This window comes from Nicotiana attenuata, unplaced genomic scaffold (genome assembly GCF_001879085.1).
Source record: "Nicotiana attenuata strain UT unplaced genomic scaffold, NIATTr2, whole genome shotgun sequence".
Lineage (NCBI taxonomy): Eukaryota > Viridiplantae > Streptophyta > Magnoliopsida > Solanales > Solanaceae > Nicotiana > Nicotiana attenuata.
The window spans coordinates 153,276-172,284 of record NW_017670858.1 but is presented as its reverse complement, the minus strand read 5'-3'; the positions used below and the strand labels follow the sequence as shown (position 1 = coordinate 172,284).

General features: G+C 35.7%; 1 protein-coding gene across 1 annotated transcript; it reads right to left on the bottom strand.

The window, feature by feature from the left end:
• Positions 1-13,950: 13,950 nt before the first annotated feature.
• LOC109243955 lies at positions 13,951-18,220 on the bottom strand. The gene is made up of 4 exons (XM_019410973.1): positions 15,972-18,220; positions 15,753-15,854; positions 14,697-14,751; positions 13,951-14,619 (listed from the first exon to the last, which is right to left on the bottom strand). The coding sequence occupies exons 1-4, from the start codon at positions 18,218-18,220 to the stop codon at positions 13,951-13,953; spliced, it is 3,075 nt and encodes a 1,024-aa protein (XP_019266518.1).
• Positions 18,221-19,009: the final 789 nt, after the last annotated feature.

The following is a 19,009-nucleotide window of genomic DNA, read 5'->3' as shown; positions in this document are numbered from 1 at the left end:
TGATAATTTATTCAGTTGGCATAATTGGTTTAGCCATGTTAATTTAAGTATAATGTGCAAAAATAAAAGAGAATTAACATGGGTAAATATTAAAGAACTAGAAAATTCTGTACGAATTCTCTTACGTTGTTCTCGTTAATTAATAGACCAATTAAAATTTGGATTGATCTCATGAATGCTGGAAATATCAAAGGTGAATCTGGCCATTCACCTGCCATGTATACCACATAACATGCATCTATGAGATGCTTACATGTGCGATTATTATCAACCCGCAACCTGACCGGTGTTTGCGAGGTAACTTGCTCAATAATTTAATTTAGAGCATAATTTCTAGATCTTTTACTCAAGACAATTTATCTTGATAAGTTGGTTTACATCACTGTTAGTTTAGCAAAATAATTATTGAGTGCCTCCACTTAATAGCTAAACTATTGCTTATGAGAACAAAGTTTTGTATATCAGTTTGATATACGTTATATACGAAAGTATATTATTTTCTCCCCTCACAAATGGTTCTGGGTCAAGAATCAAATAATTCCATCTTATTATTATGCGGTGTATATTTTGATTAACACCATAACGCACAAAGATGGATTTTCAAAATTGAGGAAGCAAGTTAGTTTTTCTAACATGAGGGGGAGATAAGATAAACATTTGAGAAAAAGTTACATGGAATGAATTATCGTGTGTACATCTAGATCCTCGAATAAGATAATATGAACTTGAAGTTCATAAAAAGATAATCCATTTGCAATATATTGCAAAGCATGCCAGACGCATTTACTGATCCAAAGAAAGTAACTATATTCTCACGGCAAATGCTCCTATTAGAATAAGTCTTAGAAGGACAAAGTCTATGGTACGCTTAAAACGTATAGACAAATCAATTTCAAATAAACTTCTTAATAAAGAAGATGAGTGAATGATCAAAATGATCATAATAAGGAGGAAAGTGATCTAGAAGATCACATGACATAGCACTTCATAAAATCTCAGGAGAGATTCAAGTACCTGAAAATATGAACGAAGAGATCTCTATGTTATGTCTTTATGAAAAAATGTTGGAACCGATATAAAATGTTCGTTGAAGACATCTATCATAGCGCAAGTATAGATGAGGAACTTAAGCCTGTCGAATACATATACAAAAATATTGGCCAAATGAAAGAGACATAATTCGAATAGAATTTGTTTCATATGAAATACATGTGGTTTTGGACCTACAGTTCAAACACTTGAAAGTATAAAGTCAATGATATGTGCAATCAGTTTTCGATATCTTATTTGTCTAGCATGACATGAAAACTTGATATGCATCTAATTAAAGTCCATTATATGACTTATATGATAATCCTTGAAGGATTTAAATCGCTTAAACCATATACAATTCTTGGTCCTGAAGTACCATATCCTAAGTGATATTTGCGCACATTTGTATCTTACTATAACTATAAGCATGATAATGTGATAGCAAGAATTTTCAAGGTGCAATATATTCAATGGAGTTGATATGGTTTATTTGTTCACCAAATCTCTGCCGACGTCAACATTGAAGAAGCTAGTGCACAAGATTGGGATGCGAAGGCTTAAAGATGTAAATTGATGCTCTCATTAGGGGTAGTTAATATGCGTTGTACGCTTTTTCCCTTATAAGGTTTTGTCCCACTAAGTTTTCCTTGCAAGGTTTTTAACGAGGCAACCAAAAGGCGTATTGTTAGATATGTGAACTCTTTTTTCTTTACTAGAATTTTTTTCACATTGGGTTTTACTTTAGTTAAGGTTTTAACGAGGCACATTATCTGTTGAATAGACATTCAAGGGGGAGTGTTATAAATAGAATTGTATTTAAGGTGAATGTCTATATTCTAGAGAGATTCTAGGGGTTTTTTACTTGGTGCTAAGTCACTTTTCCCCTATAAATAGAGGGGTTCTATTCTATTGTAATTGACTCCAAATCAATAAGAATTCTCCCTCCCTACTTTTCTCTGCAATACTCTTCTTTTTCTTTTATTATTTCATAAAAATTGTTGTTATATATTAATTATTGAATAATAGTTATCAAGTTTAAATCACTATTAAAAATAACTTTCACATTAAATCAAATGAAAAGAGTAGGTAAATAAATGCCACTCATGGATACACTCAGAATGCAAAGGCCTAACAGCAAACAAGATCAGGGGATTTACCTTTTATATTGAATTATTTGGAAAGCAAGCGCACTTTAGCTTGTTATAATTGCCGCTAAAAATTGTGTGGGATCCTTAATTAAATATTTCGGGTTCGAATTTTAAGAATGAAAACATTCTAATAAGAAGTACTTACTCCTAAGGTGTGAATTTAGATTAGAAAATCTACACATTATAGCCACCCCCAAAATTTTTAATCTAAACATATATAATTTTTGTATATTAATTAATAGTACCTCAAATCCATTTAGTCATCTTTTAAGATTTTTCGAAATTATCAAAACTGGCATTTAATAACTTAATCATAAAAGTATTTGTTTAAAACATTATTTATCTTAATAATAAATATTTCACTTAATGAAAACTCCACTAATTGATATAGTAAGTATTTACAAGAAAATGAAATTAATACATACTACTTCTTATTCTTTTAAGATTTGAAATATTTTAAAACAAATTCTATTTATTAAACCGCCAATATATAGGACCGGGAAGGAATATTTAGTTTTACTCTTTTTGTGATTGTGACTCTCAAAAATTAGTTAGTACATGGAATACCTATTTAGTGTTGTGACACTGGGGTCTTCGTTGGCGCGTAAGATGTAGACGACTGGGTCCGCTAGACTCAAGACTCCGTCTTTTCTAGAAGTAGAACCTCTCAATCCTTACCTTTGAGTTTGATGATGTCAAAATGGAATTTTTATTTTCTAGTGGTTACCAAGGTTAATTTAATGTACTTTTCCTAGTTTATGTGGGGTTTTAACTTGGTGGATAATTAAATATTAATTTTTTAATTACTTTATTATGTACAAGTAAATTTAATTTTTAAAGTCGTCCCAATATCTTGATCTCTTTTTATTGGTGTGGTTCTATTCATTTTCGGTATTTTTTTAAAACATTATGCGTCCCTTTGTTATTAGGATATTGTATTTGCTATGTCAAATAGTAGTAGCAAGCTTTAATCTTGTTAGACAAAAAAAGTCTTTAACCCTTTTTGTTAAACTAATTAAATAAGAAGATATGGGGTAAATCCTAGCAAGAGATAATTTATTCTAGATCTGAGATAGAAGACAGGTAAACAAGCATAGTTGAACGTAAAATTTGATTACAGTCGCGATTAGATTCCATAGTCTAAGAAAAAGAAGATGGCTCCTAATATATCAAATGATAACTAAGAATACATAAAGGAAAAGAGTCCCCACTCTTGAACAAAATAAACCTCCGTACATTTGATAAAGTTGAACTACGGACGACTGCCAAGATCTTGAGATTTTTCTCCCTTTTGGCGAAGAGCCTGAGAGGATGGAACATCTTCTCTTTCAGAGAGATGTATGTGTTCCCATCCGCCCCCTCTCTGTTACTCTCTCTCATGATATTTATACAAAACACTTTTCTTTACCCTACGGTCCTTAACCGGAGTACCTAAGTTCCTGGAATATCCTGTAGAATATTCCTCTAAAATGTCTAAGTGTTGAACTAGCCGTTCGGGCCGAACTGAGTGCTCGACCTCGACCATAGCTGAATCATTCGCTGGTATATTGCTTCCTGCACGTGACTTCGGCTTGGCTGACTCCTAGTCGTTCTTCCTTAAGTAGAATTCTTTTGAATTGGCGAAGAAGGAGACCGAGTTGGAAAGGAAGGTGAACGAGCTGGAAAGGGCTGAGGGAGCCTGAGTGCGGCATTGGAAGATTCTATCCGCGTTCTCAGGTCTGAACGAGCAACTAAGATGGAAACGGCCGCTCTGAGGGAGGCGCGGCTTGATAAGTGAATTGGTGGGCTTGAGGGAGATGTCTTGAACCTGGGTGATCAAGTTGCTGCTCTCGAGGCTGAGAGGACGCGATTGTTGGCTTCGACTCCTTCTCCTGCGTCCGCCTCTGTTGACGTTCTTCCCCCTTTATACGAGATGTGGATCCACACTGAGGCTCAGCGGGATATATATAAGGGCTTGTTGGCAGCGGGGAATGTTCCTAAAGCCGCTTTCGAAGAAGTTCGTGTTAAAGCGCGTGAGCCCCGGCTTGCCTGCGGCTATGACCCCCGACATCGGAGGCCGGTGGAGACGATGAGACCGAGGACGTGCTTACTTTTGATGAAAATTCTAATGGAGAGGGTGACAGTGGAGGTGAAGCCACTGAACCGAGCGGGGAGAGAGATGGCGCCGTGGATGGGGATAGTGCTGAGTGAAGCTTTTGTACTTAATTTTTCCTCCTGTACTTAGTTTTTCAGTACTCAGTTAGTTGGGTGGGGGGCTCTTTTGGCCCTTTGTAAGACGTTATTTTTCCTTTTAATGGAACAGTTGATTTGTCGTTGATTGTACGTCTTTGGCCTTTCCTTCTCTTTTCCTTTTGAATTTCTTGAATCTTCTTACAATAAGTCCCTGACTTTCGGTAGTTAATTCGAGCGGGGTCAAATTTGCCTTGCTAATTCGAGCGAGGTCGAATTTGACTTGTTAATTCGAGCGAGGTCGAATTTGTCTTGTTGTAAATTCGAGCAAGGTCGAATTTGACTTGTTAATTCAAGCGAGGTTGAATTAGTCTTGCTAATTCGAGCAAGGTCGAATTTGACTTGCTAATTCGAGTGAGGTCGAATTTGACTTGCTAATTTGAGCGAGGTCGAATTTGACTTGTTAATTCGAGCGAGGTCAAATTTTTCTTGTTGTAAATTCGAGCGAGGTCAAATTTGACTTGTTAATTCGAGCGAGGTTGAATTTGTCTTGTTGTAAATTCGAGCGAGGTCGAATTTGACTTGTTAATTCGAGCGAGGTCGAATTTGTATTATTAATTCGAGCGAGCTCGAATGTACATTTCCTGTGTTGGCGCGATGTGTAAACTTGGTGGAGTTACGTAAGAATTCCGTATGCTGCTTCGCTTACTCATTTATTGGAGAATACTACATGTTGTTGTACGGTCCGTACATACATTCAAGGAGTCCCAGTCTATCTAGTCCCTTCATCGCTCAGCCTGGAGAGGTAGTTGATAGGCCGGGCGATGAATGTCTCGCTCAAGCTTTGCGACGTCTTAATGTATGTACGGGATCGAATATTAGCTAGTTATGTCATCGCATAGTGGTTTTGGCAAGCGCGTGGGTAAGTTTCATGCACTTGTGTTCTGTCTGCATGTTGGAGAGATTCGTATGTTTTCCGGGCTAGTGACCCAGTCCCAGTCTATACAGACTTTTCATTTATGGCGTTGAGTACTAACTTACTAGGGGGGGGGGGGGGGAGGGGGTTTTGCTCGACCGTTGACTGCAGGATGATATGGCACGAAGCATTTTCTCGGTGTGCTATTTTGATGGTGTTTGTTCCCTGTTCGCGTGTCTGTGAGGATGCCCCTGTTCCTGTCTCACTCTGAAATGAAATAGCAAGTTAAAGCCAAATGAAATCGTTTGTTACCTCGACTGATTGGTTGACGAGTGGAAGGGAAAGACCATGTTCCCTTCTTTGGCTTTGCTTCGTAGCTGCCATCATTGGTACAACCGATATCCATCAAACTTTGGATGACATCTTGTGGTTCTTTGGCGTGGTGTTTTTTTCCGCCTCCAGTAGTTGGGTCTAGAAAGTCCCTTCGATCTGATTGGCAATGAACTAAGAGTGCTAGCTTCAGATCCGATCACAACCTCGTACTTAGCTTCGGCGTTAGTCGAATCTGGCACCTTGTGGGCTAATGACTTACTTCGCCCGTCGAGATCTTCGAGTTCAAGTCCCAATCCGATCCAGTCCCGAGTGCATGAAGATACGGAAACATAAGCCACACAACAAGCATACAGGCGAGAACGAATTTTGTCATTTCAAGGAATTACATAACAGGTTATTATTCCTTTCTGAGAGGGAGAGGGCTATATGCGCAAGGTATAGATTGGTATTTAGCGCTAACATGGTGACATGATTGTGGACTTGCTAAATACGTGATGACCACAGTCCTAGTTCGACAGCTTGCATTCGCAACGTGCCGATACTATAACTATGTCGAAGCGTAGTTTTCGTACAGATATCAGACATAATTTCGATTTCATGCAAGGGTCTAGATTAAAAATTGGTTTGGCTATTTCAAGATCTTGCCTAGTAATTCCTCAAATTTGTGTTCGTATCGAAAGGATGAAGTTACAATGAACGGGAAGTAGAACTAGAACCGAGTTTAGATCTAACGGAAACTAAAACTTTTGGCTAGGAAATTCCCAACAGACTACGCCAAATTGTTAGACAAAAAAGTTCTAACCCTTTTATTTAAACTAATTAAATAAGAAGATATGGGGTAAATCCTAGCCAAAGATAATTTATTCTAGATCTGAGATAGAAGACAGGAATAAACAAGCATAACTTAATGTAAAATTTGATTACAGTCGCGATTAGATTCCATAGTCTAAGAAAAAGAAGATGACTCCTAATATATCAAATGATAACCAAGAATACATAAAGAAAAAGAGTCACCATTATTGAACAAAATAGACCTCCGTACATTTGATAAAGTTGAACTACAGACGACTGCCAAGATCTTGAGATTTTTCTCCCTTTTAGCGAAGAGCCTGAGAGGATGGAACATCTTCTCTTTCACAGAGATGTATCTGTTCCCATCAGTCCCCTCTTTGTTACTCTCTCTTTCATGATATTTATACAAAACACTTTCTTTACCCAGCGGTCCTTAATCGGAGTACACAAGTTCCTGGAATATCCTGTAGAGTATTCCTCTAAAATGTCTAAGTGTTGAACTAGCCGTTCGGGCCGAACTGAGTGCTCGACCTCGACCGTAGCTGAATCATTCACTGGTATATTGCTTCCTGCACGTGACTTCAGCTTGGCTGTCTCCTGGTTGTTCTTCCTTAAGATTTTTACCTATACAAATCTAACATACAAAGTATATATAAGAGTACTATATGTTCGTTGAATACAATTTTTTCCGTAAGAGTTTGTGTACATAGAATGTTCAAGCAAGAGACTGCTTTATTGCGCAAAGGTTGCACTAACGCAGGTGAAATCGATTTTGGGTTTTGAGGGCTGATTGCTATTTTTGTTGGTGTATTAGTGAAAAATAAATTTGTTACGTGGATCAATTAAATTGCAACACAAGTCAGCAAAGAAAGTGAAGAATGACGTGTAATATACCTTCGGAGGTAAATATATTAGTATTGTAATCATTAGTCCCGAAAATAATCATAAGGGAATAGCCTTGGGTCTGGTACAAAGGATTGCTTGTGGTCATGAATAAGAAAGAATTAACTAATCCTGGATTACACGATATGTGTCATCAGTTGCCATCAGTTACGAATAAATTATGTAACGCATAATAAATACAATAAATGATAGTAACGGGCAGAAGCTGAACAAAGCAATCAGTTACGAATAAGATTGCTATTTAAACCCCTAATTCCCTAGATTGTATCCTCATTTGAAAATTATTAACGTCTTCTCAGAATCTCAGTGTTAATTTTCTGGCAATTCAATAGAAAACCTACTCACATCAATAAGATTTCTCTTTCCTTTTATTTTTCTGTTACTTTGTTCAATTGTTATTCGTTTTCATATTATTTATATTTGAAAAAGTGAGTCAAATCAATTATTAATGCCCTAAAATACAAAAGTAATTGCTTTGACGTTAAAAACTATTTTTTGGATTAGACAGTTTGTTTCCATTGTTGGGACCTCTAACAATCGTTCATTTTTTTTTATTTTATATTCTTATTTAGCAACAAACATTTCGTTTTCATTCTTATTTAATCTCGAGAAAATTCTCCGGTGAGATACGCTAATTGGAAGGAGGAATAGTCATGCTTACAAGATGAGTTGAAAAACTACATCGCTCAGCAGATTGGGAAAGCATTAAGAGCTTTGATAGGAATGTACCTATTGGAACTTTAACACAATAACCACAAGTTAACATGGCCGCAAAAATCCACAATTCAAGACTAGAAAATTTTAGAAGTAGGAAAGTTCCAAATAGTTCTGGAACAGGAGGTTCATGTATGCCCGTTATTTCTAATTTGAAAATTTAGTTCTAACCTTACAGAAACATATCAAGGAGCAGAACAAATGAATAGAGAAAATTTTGGGAGTTCCACTAGTAATTAAAGGCGTAGGTATAGACAAATACTCACAACAATCATGAAAGTATAGTGCAACGCCACTACCGATACCAAATAAATTTAAGATGTTGTACATACCCAAATATGACAGAACCTCCGATCCACGAGATCATGTGATTGCATTTACCAAAATAACCAAGGGCAACGATTTGACCATACAGGAAATTGAATAAATGCTGGTAAAAATATTTGGGGAAGTTCTCACTAAAGGGGCACTAACATGCTACTCTCTTCTCCCTAAAAATTCAATTGATTCATTTGCCGGACTTGCAGATTCCTTTATTAAAGCTTATGAGTACAAAAAATGGAGAAGTGAATGGAAGATATCTTTAAGATACAACAGGGAAGCACAAAATTACTTAGAGAATTCGTGGATCGCTTTCGACGGGAGATGATGTTGCTACCACATATGCCTGATAATTGGGCAACAATAGTATTTGCAAGTTATTTCAATGCAACAAGAAGGTTAAGTTCCCACCAACTACATGGAATGGAATGATGTTTACAACCGGTTTAATACAAAGCTCCCCAATAGAAGAGGATATGGCGGTTCAATCGAAAATTAGAAAAAGGCACGGAGATCTAATAGAGTTAGTCCCTCGATGGTCTGAGACTAAATGAAAAAATTTCATAAAATAGGTACGAACAGTATATAGTTCCTTCATGATGAAATGACGCGCAAATATTGAAACTTGTTCGACCTAATCAATGGCCCGAACAAAGATGATGTAGACTTTCCTTCACGAGCTGGAAAGGAAACCAGAGATGATAAAACACGATAGCTACAAGTTCAGACCAAAATTAAAAGATTATAGCTTTAACGTGAGTATATCAGAGCTGATAGAAGTACTAAGAGATATGAGTGATAGGTAGAGTGGTGTCACAACGATCACGGGCATAGAGTGGCAGATTACAGGCTTTTGCAAAGGGGTTGACTATTTCTTGAAGAAGGATTATCTTACTGAATTATTCAACAAAAAGGTGGCATACACGAAGAACAGGAAAAATGAGGAACCACCTACAGTAAATATCATAACCGGATAAGAGAAAGCTAATGGGATAACATTTACAGTAGTAAAGAAACTTGCTAAAGTGTCTCTAACACAAGAAAAACATATTCAACCATAGAAAGTATAATATTTGACGATGAAGATGCAGATGGATTGCTCCATATAATGATGCATTAGTAATTACTTTACATATTTATGATACTAAGTAAAAAAAGTTTTAGTTGATCCAGGAAGCTCAAAAAACATTATACAGATACGAGTAGTCAAAAAGATGCAAATGGTAGATCAAATCATCTCAAATGCTCGATCTTTGTCCGGATTTGACAATTCAAGCGTGATTACGAAAGGAGAGATCACATTATCGACTTTTGCTAAAGGAATAGTGAAAGATACCTCCTTTCAAGTGGTGGTAGCCGATATGACTAATAACATAATTTTGGGACGATCATGGATTCATCAAATGGTTGCAGTACCGTCAATATTGCATCAAGTTATCAAGTTTCCTTCAAAGTGGGGAATAAGGCAAATCAAGAGCAATCAATGTGCGGCTCGGTAGCTATAGCTAATGGTTTCTCTAAAACTGAAGATAATAAATAGCAGTTGAAGCATCAAGCTATGTAGGTGAGTGATCACTCAACAGTCATAGAATCAGTCTCGGAGGCTAACACAGTACATAAGGGAAACCAGATGTAATCATAGAACCAAAGAAAAATAATATAATCAAAACAAAATTGGAAGAGCTCGAAGCTGTTATCTATTCGTCAATTAGCATGAGAAAAAAGTTCATATCGAATCAATTCTCATTTTTGAGCAAAAACATAAGTTAATTGAATTTTTATGAGATACCCCTGATTGTTTTGCTTGGTATATGATAGGTATTCCACCGAATGTGATGACACACAAGCTCAATATGAATCCTTTGCACACTCCCGTTAAGAAAAATAATAGGAAACAAGGGTTTTTTTCGAAATCAAGTGATAGAAGAAGATGTAAGTGAACTCTTGAAAGTTTGATCTATTTGAGAAGTTAAATACCCTGATGGGTTAGCCGACAATATCGCGGTACCAAAAAAGAATGGTAAGTGAAGAGTATGTGTAGATTACACTAATTTAAATAAAGCATGCCCTAAAGATTCTTTTTCTTTACTGCATATTGATCAATTTTTGATTCTATTGTCGGACATGAGTTTTTGAGTTTTTAGATGCTTATTCTTGGTATAATTGTTACACCCCGCAATATTACGTCAATGTTACGCTCCGCAGTATTATATTACGATGATGTTACGCTCCGCAGCATTATATTACGGCGTTGTTACACCCTGTAGTATTGTACGTTGAATTTGTCGTAAGATAATTGACATCGTTCAAGGACAAGATTATGTGGAGATTATAAGTATTATGTTATTTCAAACAAGTGATAAGTAAATTCGTGAAGGTGAAAGGGTAAACGAACCAAAAAAAATGAGTTTCGTTGAAGGTTGTCAATTTGGGATATAATACGATCCGAGCCATGATACCCGATATTTATGGACTAGTGCCAGACAAGGTACCACACGACCATGATAGTAAGGTATATAAGGTGTATTAAAAGTAAGTAGTGTTTTAAGTAATTTGAGATAATTATTAATTATGTGGGTTATTGGTTAATTATTGGATTAATGGGTGATTAATAAGTTGATTAAGGAAATGAGTGGATAATTTTGGATAAGCCTAACCCCCCTAACGTGGCAGCAAATCAAAGCCCTATTTGGTGACTCTTAAATCATGAAACAAGGTGGCATAGTTAGGAGATTTGGCCAAGGATTCATTCTTATCCAGTGGGGCCCACACCACTATAATAAAGAACATTTCTAATTCATTCATTCATTTTAGGAAAGATATCACACAAGATTATGATCAACTACACAAAATAGAGAAGCGTACATCCCATCTCTAAGTAACGATCTTCAGCAAGATTTCATCAATGAACATATATGATAGTAATGTGAGTTACTTCAAAAATAATTTATACGAGACTTCTTAGCATAATAGCAATGAAACTTTGTGATTCTAAGGAAGTACGGTGAAATATTTCTCAAGAATATCATTCGAATTTTCTCCCACTTCGATCCGCCGTTACATGTTGTCGCAATTGACGTGTGTTGGAAGGATTGTCAAGAGAATCGGCTCAGGTATGTTAAGGCTATCCTTTCTTTCCTTTTGGCACGATCCATACGATACAAATGAAACGAGCAAACGCACAATTTCCATAAATGATTCTATTCATAGAAATACTAGAGATGCCTACATTCATGATTCCCCATGTGCCCTATTATTCTATCATCTGTTCATGGGTCTCAGAAAATACGTAAGTTGATAAAGTTTACTCCATGACATTAATCTAAGGCATAATGGTCTTATGACATTCCGAAAGATTTTATTGACGTACTTCACATGCATTGCATTTATTTATACATGTAAATTGACCCATGACCAGATGGCATTATATACGTGTATATATGTATATATATGTATATGGGATATGGGAAAAGGTTACGGCGTTATATACGCACCACCACCTGATCAGCTGGTATACATTGATGATTTGCCCACAGTGGCCGAGATGATATGATGGGATGCCCTCAGAGGCTTGATGATATTATGAACGCATATACCCATACATGGTATGACATTTATACGCATATGCATGACATTATAAGTATTAAATGATTCACAGAGCTATTCAGACATATATCTTGAGTATTTTACTCCATGTTTCTCTCATGTCTTTTATTTACTGATTTTCATTCCTTACATACTCGATACATTATTGTACTGACGTCCCTTTTGCCTAGGGACACTGCGTTTCATGCCCGGAGGTCCCGATAGACAGGTTGAGAGTCCTCCAAGTAGGCTATCAGCTCAGTGGAAGGTGTTGGTGCGCTCCATTGATTGGTATGGAGGGCCTTGTCCCGACCTTTACGATGTTTATGTACTCTTAGAGGCTTGTAGACAGATGCCATGTACGTGAAAGATTGTATGGCCTTGTCGTCCCGTGTTCAATGTACGAGTGATCATTTTGGTCTTATAGGCCCGTATGTCATATGTATAAGTTTAGAATACATGTTGGGTCGTCCAATATCGAGTATTTTCTCATATTTTATTCTACTTATATCACGACAGCCTCTTCGGCTCATTTACCTATGATAGTATGATAAGAAAGATAAGTTACATTGGTACTCGGTTGAGTAAGGTACCGGGTGCCCGTCGCGGCCTATCGGTCTGGGTCATGACAATAATCAAATTAAAATATCTCGAAGACGAGTAAAACTTTATTTATTACAGACCGGGACTTACTGTTACAAGATCATGCCACTACAACATAATGCATCTATAACTACGAATTCTTAGCTACGAATATAAATTTTCTGGCTATTACGTAATAATAGCCATAAAAATTAAGTTTCGTGGCTATTCACAAATTGCTGAAATTTCTTAGCTACAAAAATTAAATTGGCAAAGCTAATACCTCATTTTTGCTATAATTAATTTATGTCGTGGCAATAACTGCCTAAATAGCTACAAATTTATTGCTACACTAAAATTTAGTAGCTAATTATTAGTTTTTGCTACATGATTGAACTATTGTAGCAATAATAACCTTTTAGCCACAACAAATTATGTTAAATAAAATATTGAACATCTTTGCTTCAAGTTATAAAAAGCATGGCAATAGTGGGGTCAATAGCTACGATGGAATATCATGGCAAAATAATATAGCCACGAATTTATATAGCTACAATAAGTATTGTAGCTAATTCTAATTTTTTGCTATGCATTTGACATCACTATAGCTATTGTAATATTCTAGCCACAATATATTTGTTTGCACATATTTTATAGCTAAAAGAATAGTCTTGCTTCAATTTTAAAAACTCGTAGCAATTGTTGGGACATAATAGCTACATTTATTTATCATAGTAGCTACATGTATTACATATTGCCTTGTTAGTCCCTTTATAAGGCAGAACATGAATTGAAAATTCATACTAAATTTCAGTTGTCCATGCCTGGATTTTCATTAAACAAAGAAGCATAAAAATTAACATACTATAATTGGGACGATAAGCAACAGAGCTCGGGCCATTAACGGCATTGCCATGAGCAGATTAATAATCTACAACACAACAAAGACCAAGTGAACATTTCGTTACCACAATCAAAAGGAAAAACATTTTCTTTTTAGAAAGTAAGAGATTGCTCATGTGACTCCGGATGAACCTTTATCATGGAGCAGAGGTTTTTCATAGAAATCTATGCAGTACTCTTGAAAACTAAAAAGTACAAATACAGAAGCAGTAAAATCAGCAAAAGTTTTGCACCTATACTTGGACAGCCAAGAAAAGTTAAGCAAATCTATAAGTTTCAAATGCGCAACTTATACATCTGCCAACCGATTACCTCTTGTTACTCCAACATTTTGAATTAATGAACGTATTAAAAAACACTTCACTCGCCTGAATTAGATCAATGAGAAAACCCCACATAAAAACCTTCCGATTGAAACACTTCACCCAGCTAAAATCAGTACCATATCGCACGGCTAAATGCTCAAGTATTGAAATTCTCAGCTGATCAAATAAGAAAAAGTATCAACATTAATTGAGTGTAACCAAATATGCATTTAAAACTTCTAAATATTTATAGTAACAAATCTTCATCATCAGTTTCAGGGTCTGATTCGATGTCTTCAATAATATCATCAGCTAAGGTAATATCAGTACTGATAACATCGATATCATTTCTTCTCCAATTGATAAAGTCTTCATCTTCCTCAAATGTACATGGGAAATCTTGAGCATCTTGTTGAAAAGTTTCTTCACTGACAGCACCACTCGTAAAATAAGTAGAATGACCATTCAAGACAATGGACCAATTCGGATGAAGATTATCCTTGACATAAAAAACTTGTTCTACTTGAGATGCAAGTACAAATGGTTCATTTGTTGCTAGCTTTCGGTTAGTATTAACACTAACAACGCCATGTTTATCTATCTTCACTCCTTTCCCAATGTGATCAACATCCATCCAATCACATTTAAATAAAATAATTCGTTTGCCTTCGAGGTATTGAAGTTCTACTATTTCAGTCAGAACACCATAATAATCTATATTTTGACCATTCATTATTCCTCGTACTAAAACACCACTATTTTGCTTCACTCTATTTCCTTCCAGTTGTTTAGTATGAAATCTAAAACCATTTATTTCATACCCTTTGAATCTTTGGACTCCATCAAAAGGACCTCTAGCCAAAGAATACAACCCGCGACTTGCATGTGAATTTTTTTCCTTGCGCATTTGCACGATCTACATAAAAATAAATAATAAAATAATGATGCTAAAGAAGTATTATAAGTAACATTAAAAATACAGTGAAAACTTACTCGATGGAAAAACCAATCATCGAAGTTCATGTTCCTATTGTTCTGCTCGTACTCGCTGTTTAAAATAACCATAATAATGAGAAATGGCTAACAAAATTAAATTCACAATATATAATACCATAAATAAACAATAACAACAACAACAATATGCCTAGTGTAGTCCCACAAGTGGGGTCTGGGAGGGTAGAATATACGCTGACTTTACACATGCCTTTAAGAAGGCAAATAGGATGTTTCTGGTGGACCCTCCGCTGAGGGAGGGGAGGACAATAACAAGCAAACTGATCTGACAACCGAAGGCAAAATACAAAACTAGTAGTAGGTAATCAATCAAAAAATCGAAAATAAAAGACAACAATAAGTAGTAATAGAAGTCTAGGGATACCGAAAAGAAAAAACACGAAAGACACCAAATGGTGTATCAAAATTTATTTTTAGGAAAGTGTTCGGAAAAAAAAAAGCACGAGAAGAGTTTGGCATTTTCTTTTAGGTGATGATTTGATTATTTACCATACAGACCCAAAGGAAACTTTTTAAATGAAAATTGGAAAATACATGCTACATATCTAATGTGCACGATACAGTAGATTCCTCAACTAATAAAGTTCTTACTAAGGCATTTTTACCAAGATAATTATAGCCACAAAAAATCATCAAAAAGAGTTGTAACCAATATGAATCGGAAAGATTTACTTGATGAGATTTAAACAAAGATCATAAACAAGAAATCATGAGCTTATCTTCACTGGACAATTCCAAAAAGAACCTTTATGGTCGAACACTTCTAACTCAAACTCTTATAAATGCTTGGATGTTACTGTAGAAACAATAGCATAAAGAAAAATAATACCGTAGAAATGGTTGAACTTCTTCACAATTTCTCAAAACATAAAGATGAGCTTGTTTTCGTTCAACCTCTTCAAGAGTTCTAGATGTATCGCTTAATAAAGGGCAACCCTTCTGCTCAAATATTGATAATCCATTGCATGACTCAGCATGATCACCTTCATAATTTTTGTCCACTGGATTAAACCTCTCCCACTTCCATGTAAATACCTTGAACAAAATATTAAACTTTCTTCAACAATATACCCTTCTGCAATAGATCCTTCAGGTCGACATCTATTACGAACATAACATTTCAATTTGCGCAAGAATCTACATGATATAAGAAGCAGTTGAACTCTTATCATGATAAATTAAGTTAAGCTCTTACCATGATAAACTAACAAGCCATAACAAATAAAACTGAAATTATGAAATAGAAAAACATACCGCTCTATTGGGTACATCCATCTGTATTGTACAGGTCCATCAATCTTGGCCTCTTGTGGAAGATGAATGACCAAGTGCACCATAATATCAAAGAATGTTGGCAAAAATATTTTTTCTATTTGGCTCAACGTAATTGGAATTTGAGTTGCAAGCCGATCTAACATATCAACTCCTACATTTTTTGAACATAACTCTCTGAAGAAAATGCTTAGCTCGGTAATAGCAGCATAGACATGGTTTGGTAGGATTCCGCGGATTGCAAAAGGAAGCAGTTGTTCCAAAAGAATATGAGAGTCATGACTCTTCAGTCCATAAATTTTACGATCCTCTAACTTTACACACCGTGATAAATTGGAAGAATATCCATCTGGAACCTTAATAGTTTTCAAGAGCTTGCATACTTTAGACTTATCATCTGGTGATAAACTATAGCATGCTGCTGGATAATACCACTTTCCATCTTTTTGAGTTGGATGCAATTCTTTTCTTATACCCATTTCCTTCAAATCACGACGAGCATTCAAATTATCTTTCGTTTTTCCTTCCATATCTAATAACGTCCCAATAATATTATCACACACATTTTTTTCAATATGCATGACGTCTAAATTGTGACGTATTAGATTATTTTTCCAATAAGGAAGTTTGAAAAAGATGCTTTTCTTCCTCCAATTATGAATGCCTTTACTTTTTTCGTATCTTTTTCTCTTTTGGGTCTTACCAAATTTAATGTCTTCCAAGCTATCCAACTGGTTTAAAATATCATCTCCAGAGACAATTTTTGGAGCAGGTCTTCTTTCTACTTTCCCATTAAAATCACGTTTATTTCCCCGCCACCTATGATTAAGCGATAAAAACCTACGAGCACCTATGTAAGAGAACTTACGACCATACTTTAATCGAGTAGACAGAGTCTCTTTGTTGCATGAAGGGCAAGCCAAAGCTCCCTTTGTGCTCCATCCAGACAAGTAGGCATAAGCTGGAAAATTATTTATAGTCCATAAGAGTGCTGCCCGCATACAGAAGTTTTCCTTTCTCGAAGCATCATATGTATCGACTCCATTATACCACAATTCTTGTAACTCATCCACCAAAGGTTCTAAGTACACATCAATATCATTTCCAGGAGCTTTAGGGCCAGGTATCAACAAAGACAAGAAGCAATATGGTTGCTTCATGCACATCCAAGGGGGTAAGTTATACACAGTAATAATTACTGGCCAAGTGCTATGAGAAACACTTAAATTGCCGAAAGGATTTATCCCATCAGATGCTAATCCAAGTCTAACATTACGAGGATCTCTGGCAAAGCCCGGGTTAGATGTATCAAAATGTTTCCATGCATCTGAGTCGGCTGGATGTCTAAGAACCCCATCTTTCAAACGTTGATCGTGATGCCATGTCATGTCTGAAGCTATTTCTGATGACGTAAACAACCTTTGCAATCTTGGTTTCAAAGGAAAGTAACGTAAAATTTTTCGAGGAATTTTGCTCCCATTTTTTTCTGTAGTAGCCCCATCAGCTTTTTGACCTTCCCTTGATTTCCACCTAGACTCGCCACAAACCAAGCAAGATTCACCTTTTGCATTTTGTTTCCAAAACAACATACAATCATTTTCACAAGCATGTATTTTTTCATAACGAAGACCTAAACTTCGAATCACTTTTTTTGCTCCATAGAATGATTCGGGTAAAGTTTCACCAGAAGGAAGTGCTCGTTTAATTAACTTCATTATGCAATCAGTTGCTTTATCACTCAATCCATAAAGGCATTTAATTTGGAACAGCTCTACAATCAGTGACAACTTGGAAAATTTCTCGCAACCAGGATAAAGTTGTTGTGCAGCATCCTCCAGTAATTTGAAAAATTCCGAAGCTGGTTCAGAAGGATCAACCCCACCAGAATTGATATCAGGGCCAGTAGCATCATAAATCATTTCAAATATATCATCACCTTGCTCTTTTCTTACTTCCTCTTGTCTTATTTCATTATCGTTAGTGATTTGCTCCTTGGGTGCAAATTCTCCATGAAAAAGCCAACGAGTGTACCCCTTGACTATCCCAAAAATTATTAAATGTTCCTTTACTTCGTCTCTAGTTTTGTGAAAAATATTGTTGCATTTTTTACAAGGACAAGGAATTTCACCTTCTGGTTCTATGTGCTTAAAAGCAAATTGAAGAAAATCCTCAACTCCTTTTAAATATACATCGCTCAATCTATCGTTACGGCGCATCCAAGTCTTGTCCATTTCAAAATTTCCTATAAAGAAAAATAAAATAAGATCAAGATGCTTAAAAAAGAAAGATCACTTAACCATGATTATACAATTTAGAGGCTAATTTCAGTTATGTATCTTGAATCAGATAGCAACTTTTACAAAAGATAGAGAATAAATCCAAAGAAACATTTTCCGAATACATAATTTGAAAGCAATCCATAATCACATTACTAATTATTACAGTAAGATGTTTGTGATAATGAAAAACTGGAAGGTATTATGTAATGGATGAAAGAATCCGTAGCAATTGCTACTAAAATCACCTTCGAATTAATAATTAAAGCAAGGGAAATAAGAATTGCAGAAAGAATAGGGAAAAGAGAATGAACCAAAAGACTACAGCAGGTGAATTTAAATGCAAAATGATACAACAGAGTATATTCTACACCTATAAACAGATACAAAAATATATATAACTCCTTTGGTGCCAGAGGTTTTGGCATTCCTATTTGGATAGCAGATCTCAATATCGAATGGGGAAATTGCACATTTCTCTTTAAAATTTAAGAAACTGTTAAAGGAATTCAACATTGTGATAGCTTATATTTCTATTCTGTGTTGTTAAAAGAAGCTTTATACTATTCACATTTTCATTTGGACGGAGGAGTTTTCTAGATGTGCTGCTATTGGAAGAGTTGAATCTGATGCAAATATCATAAAAATGAAGACTCTCTTCATCTCTCAGGACCTGTGGGAATTAGTCGATAGGGGCTATAATGAAATAGGGGTTTCGGCTGAAGCTCTCAAGGAATTCAAGAA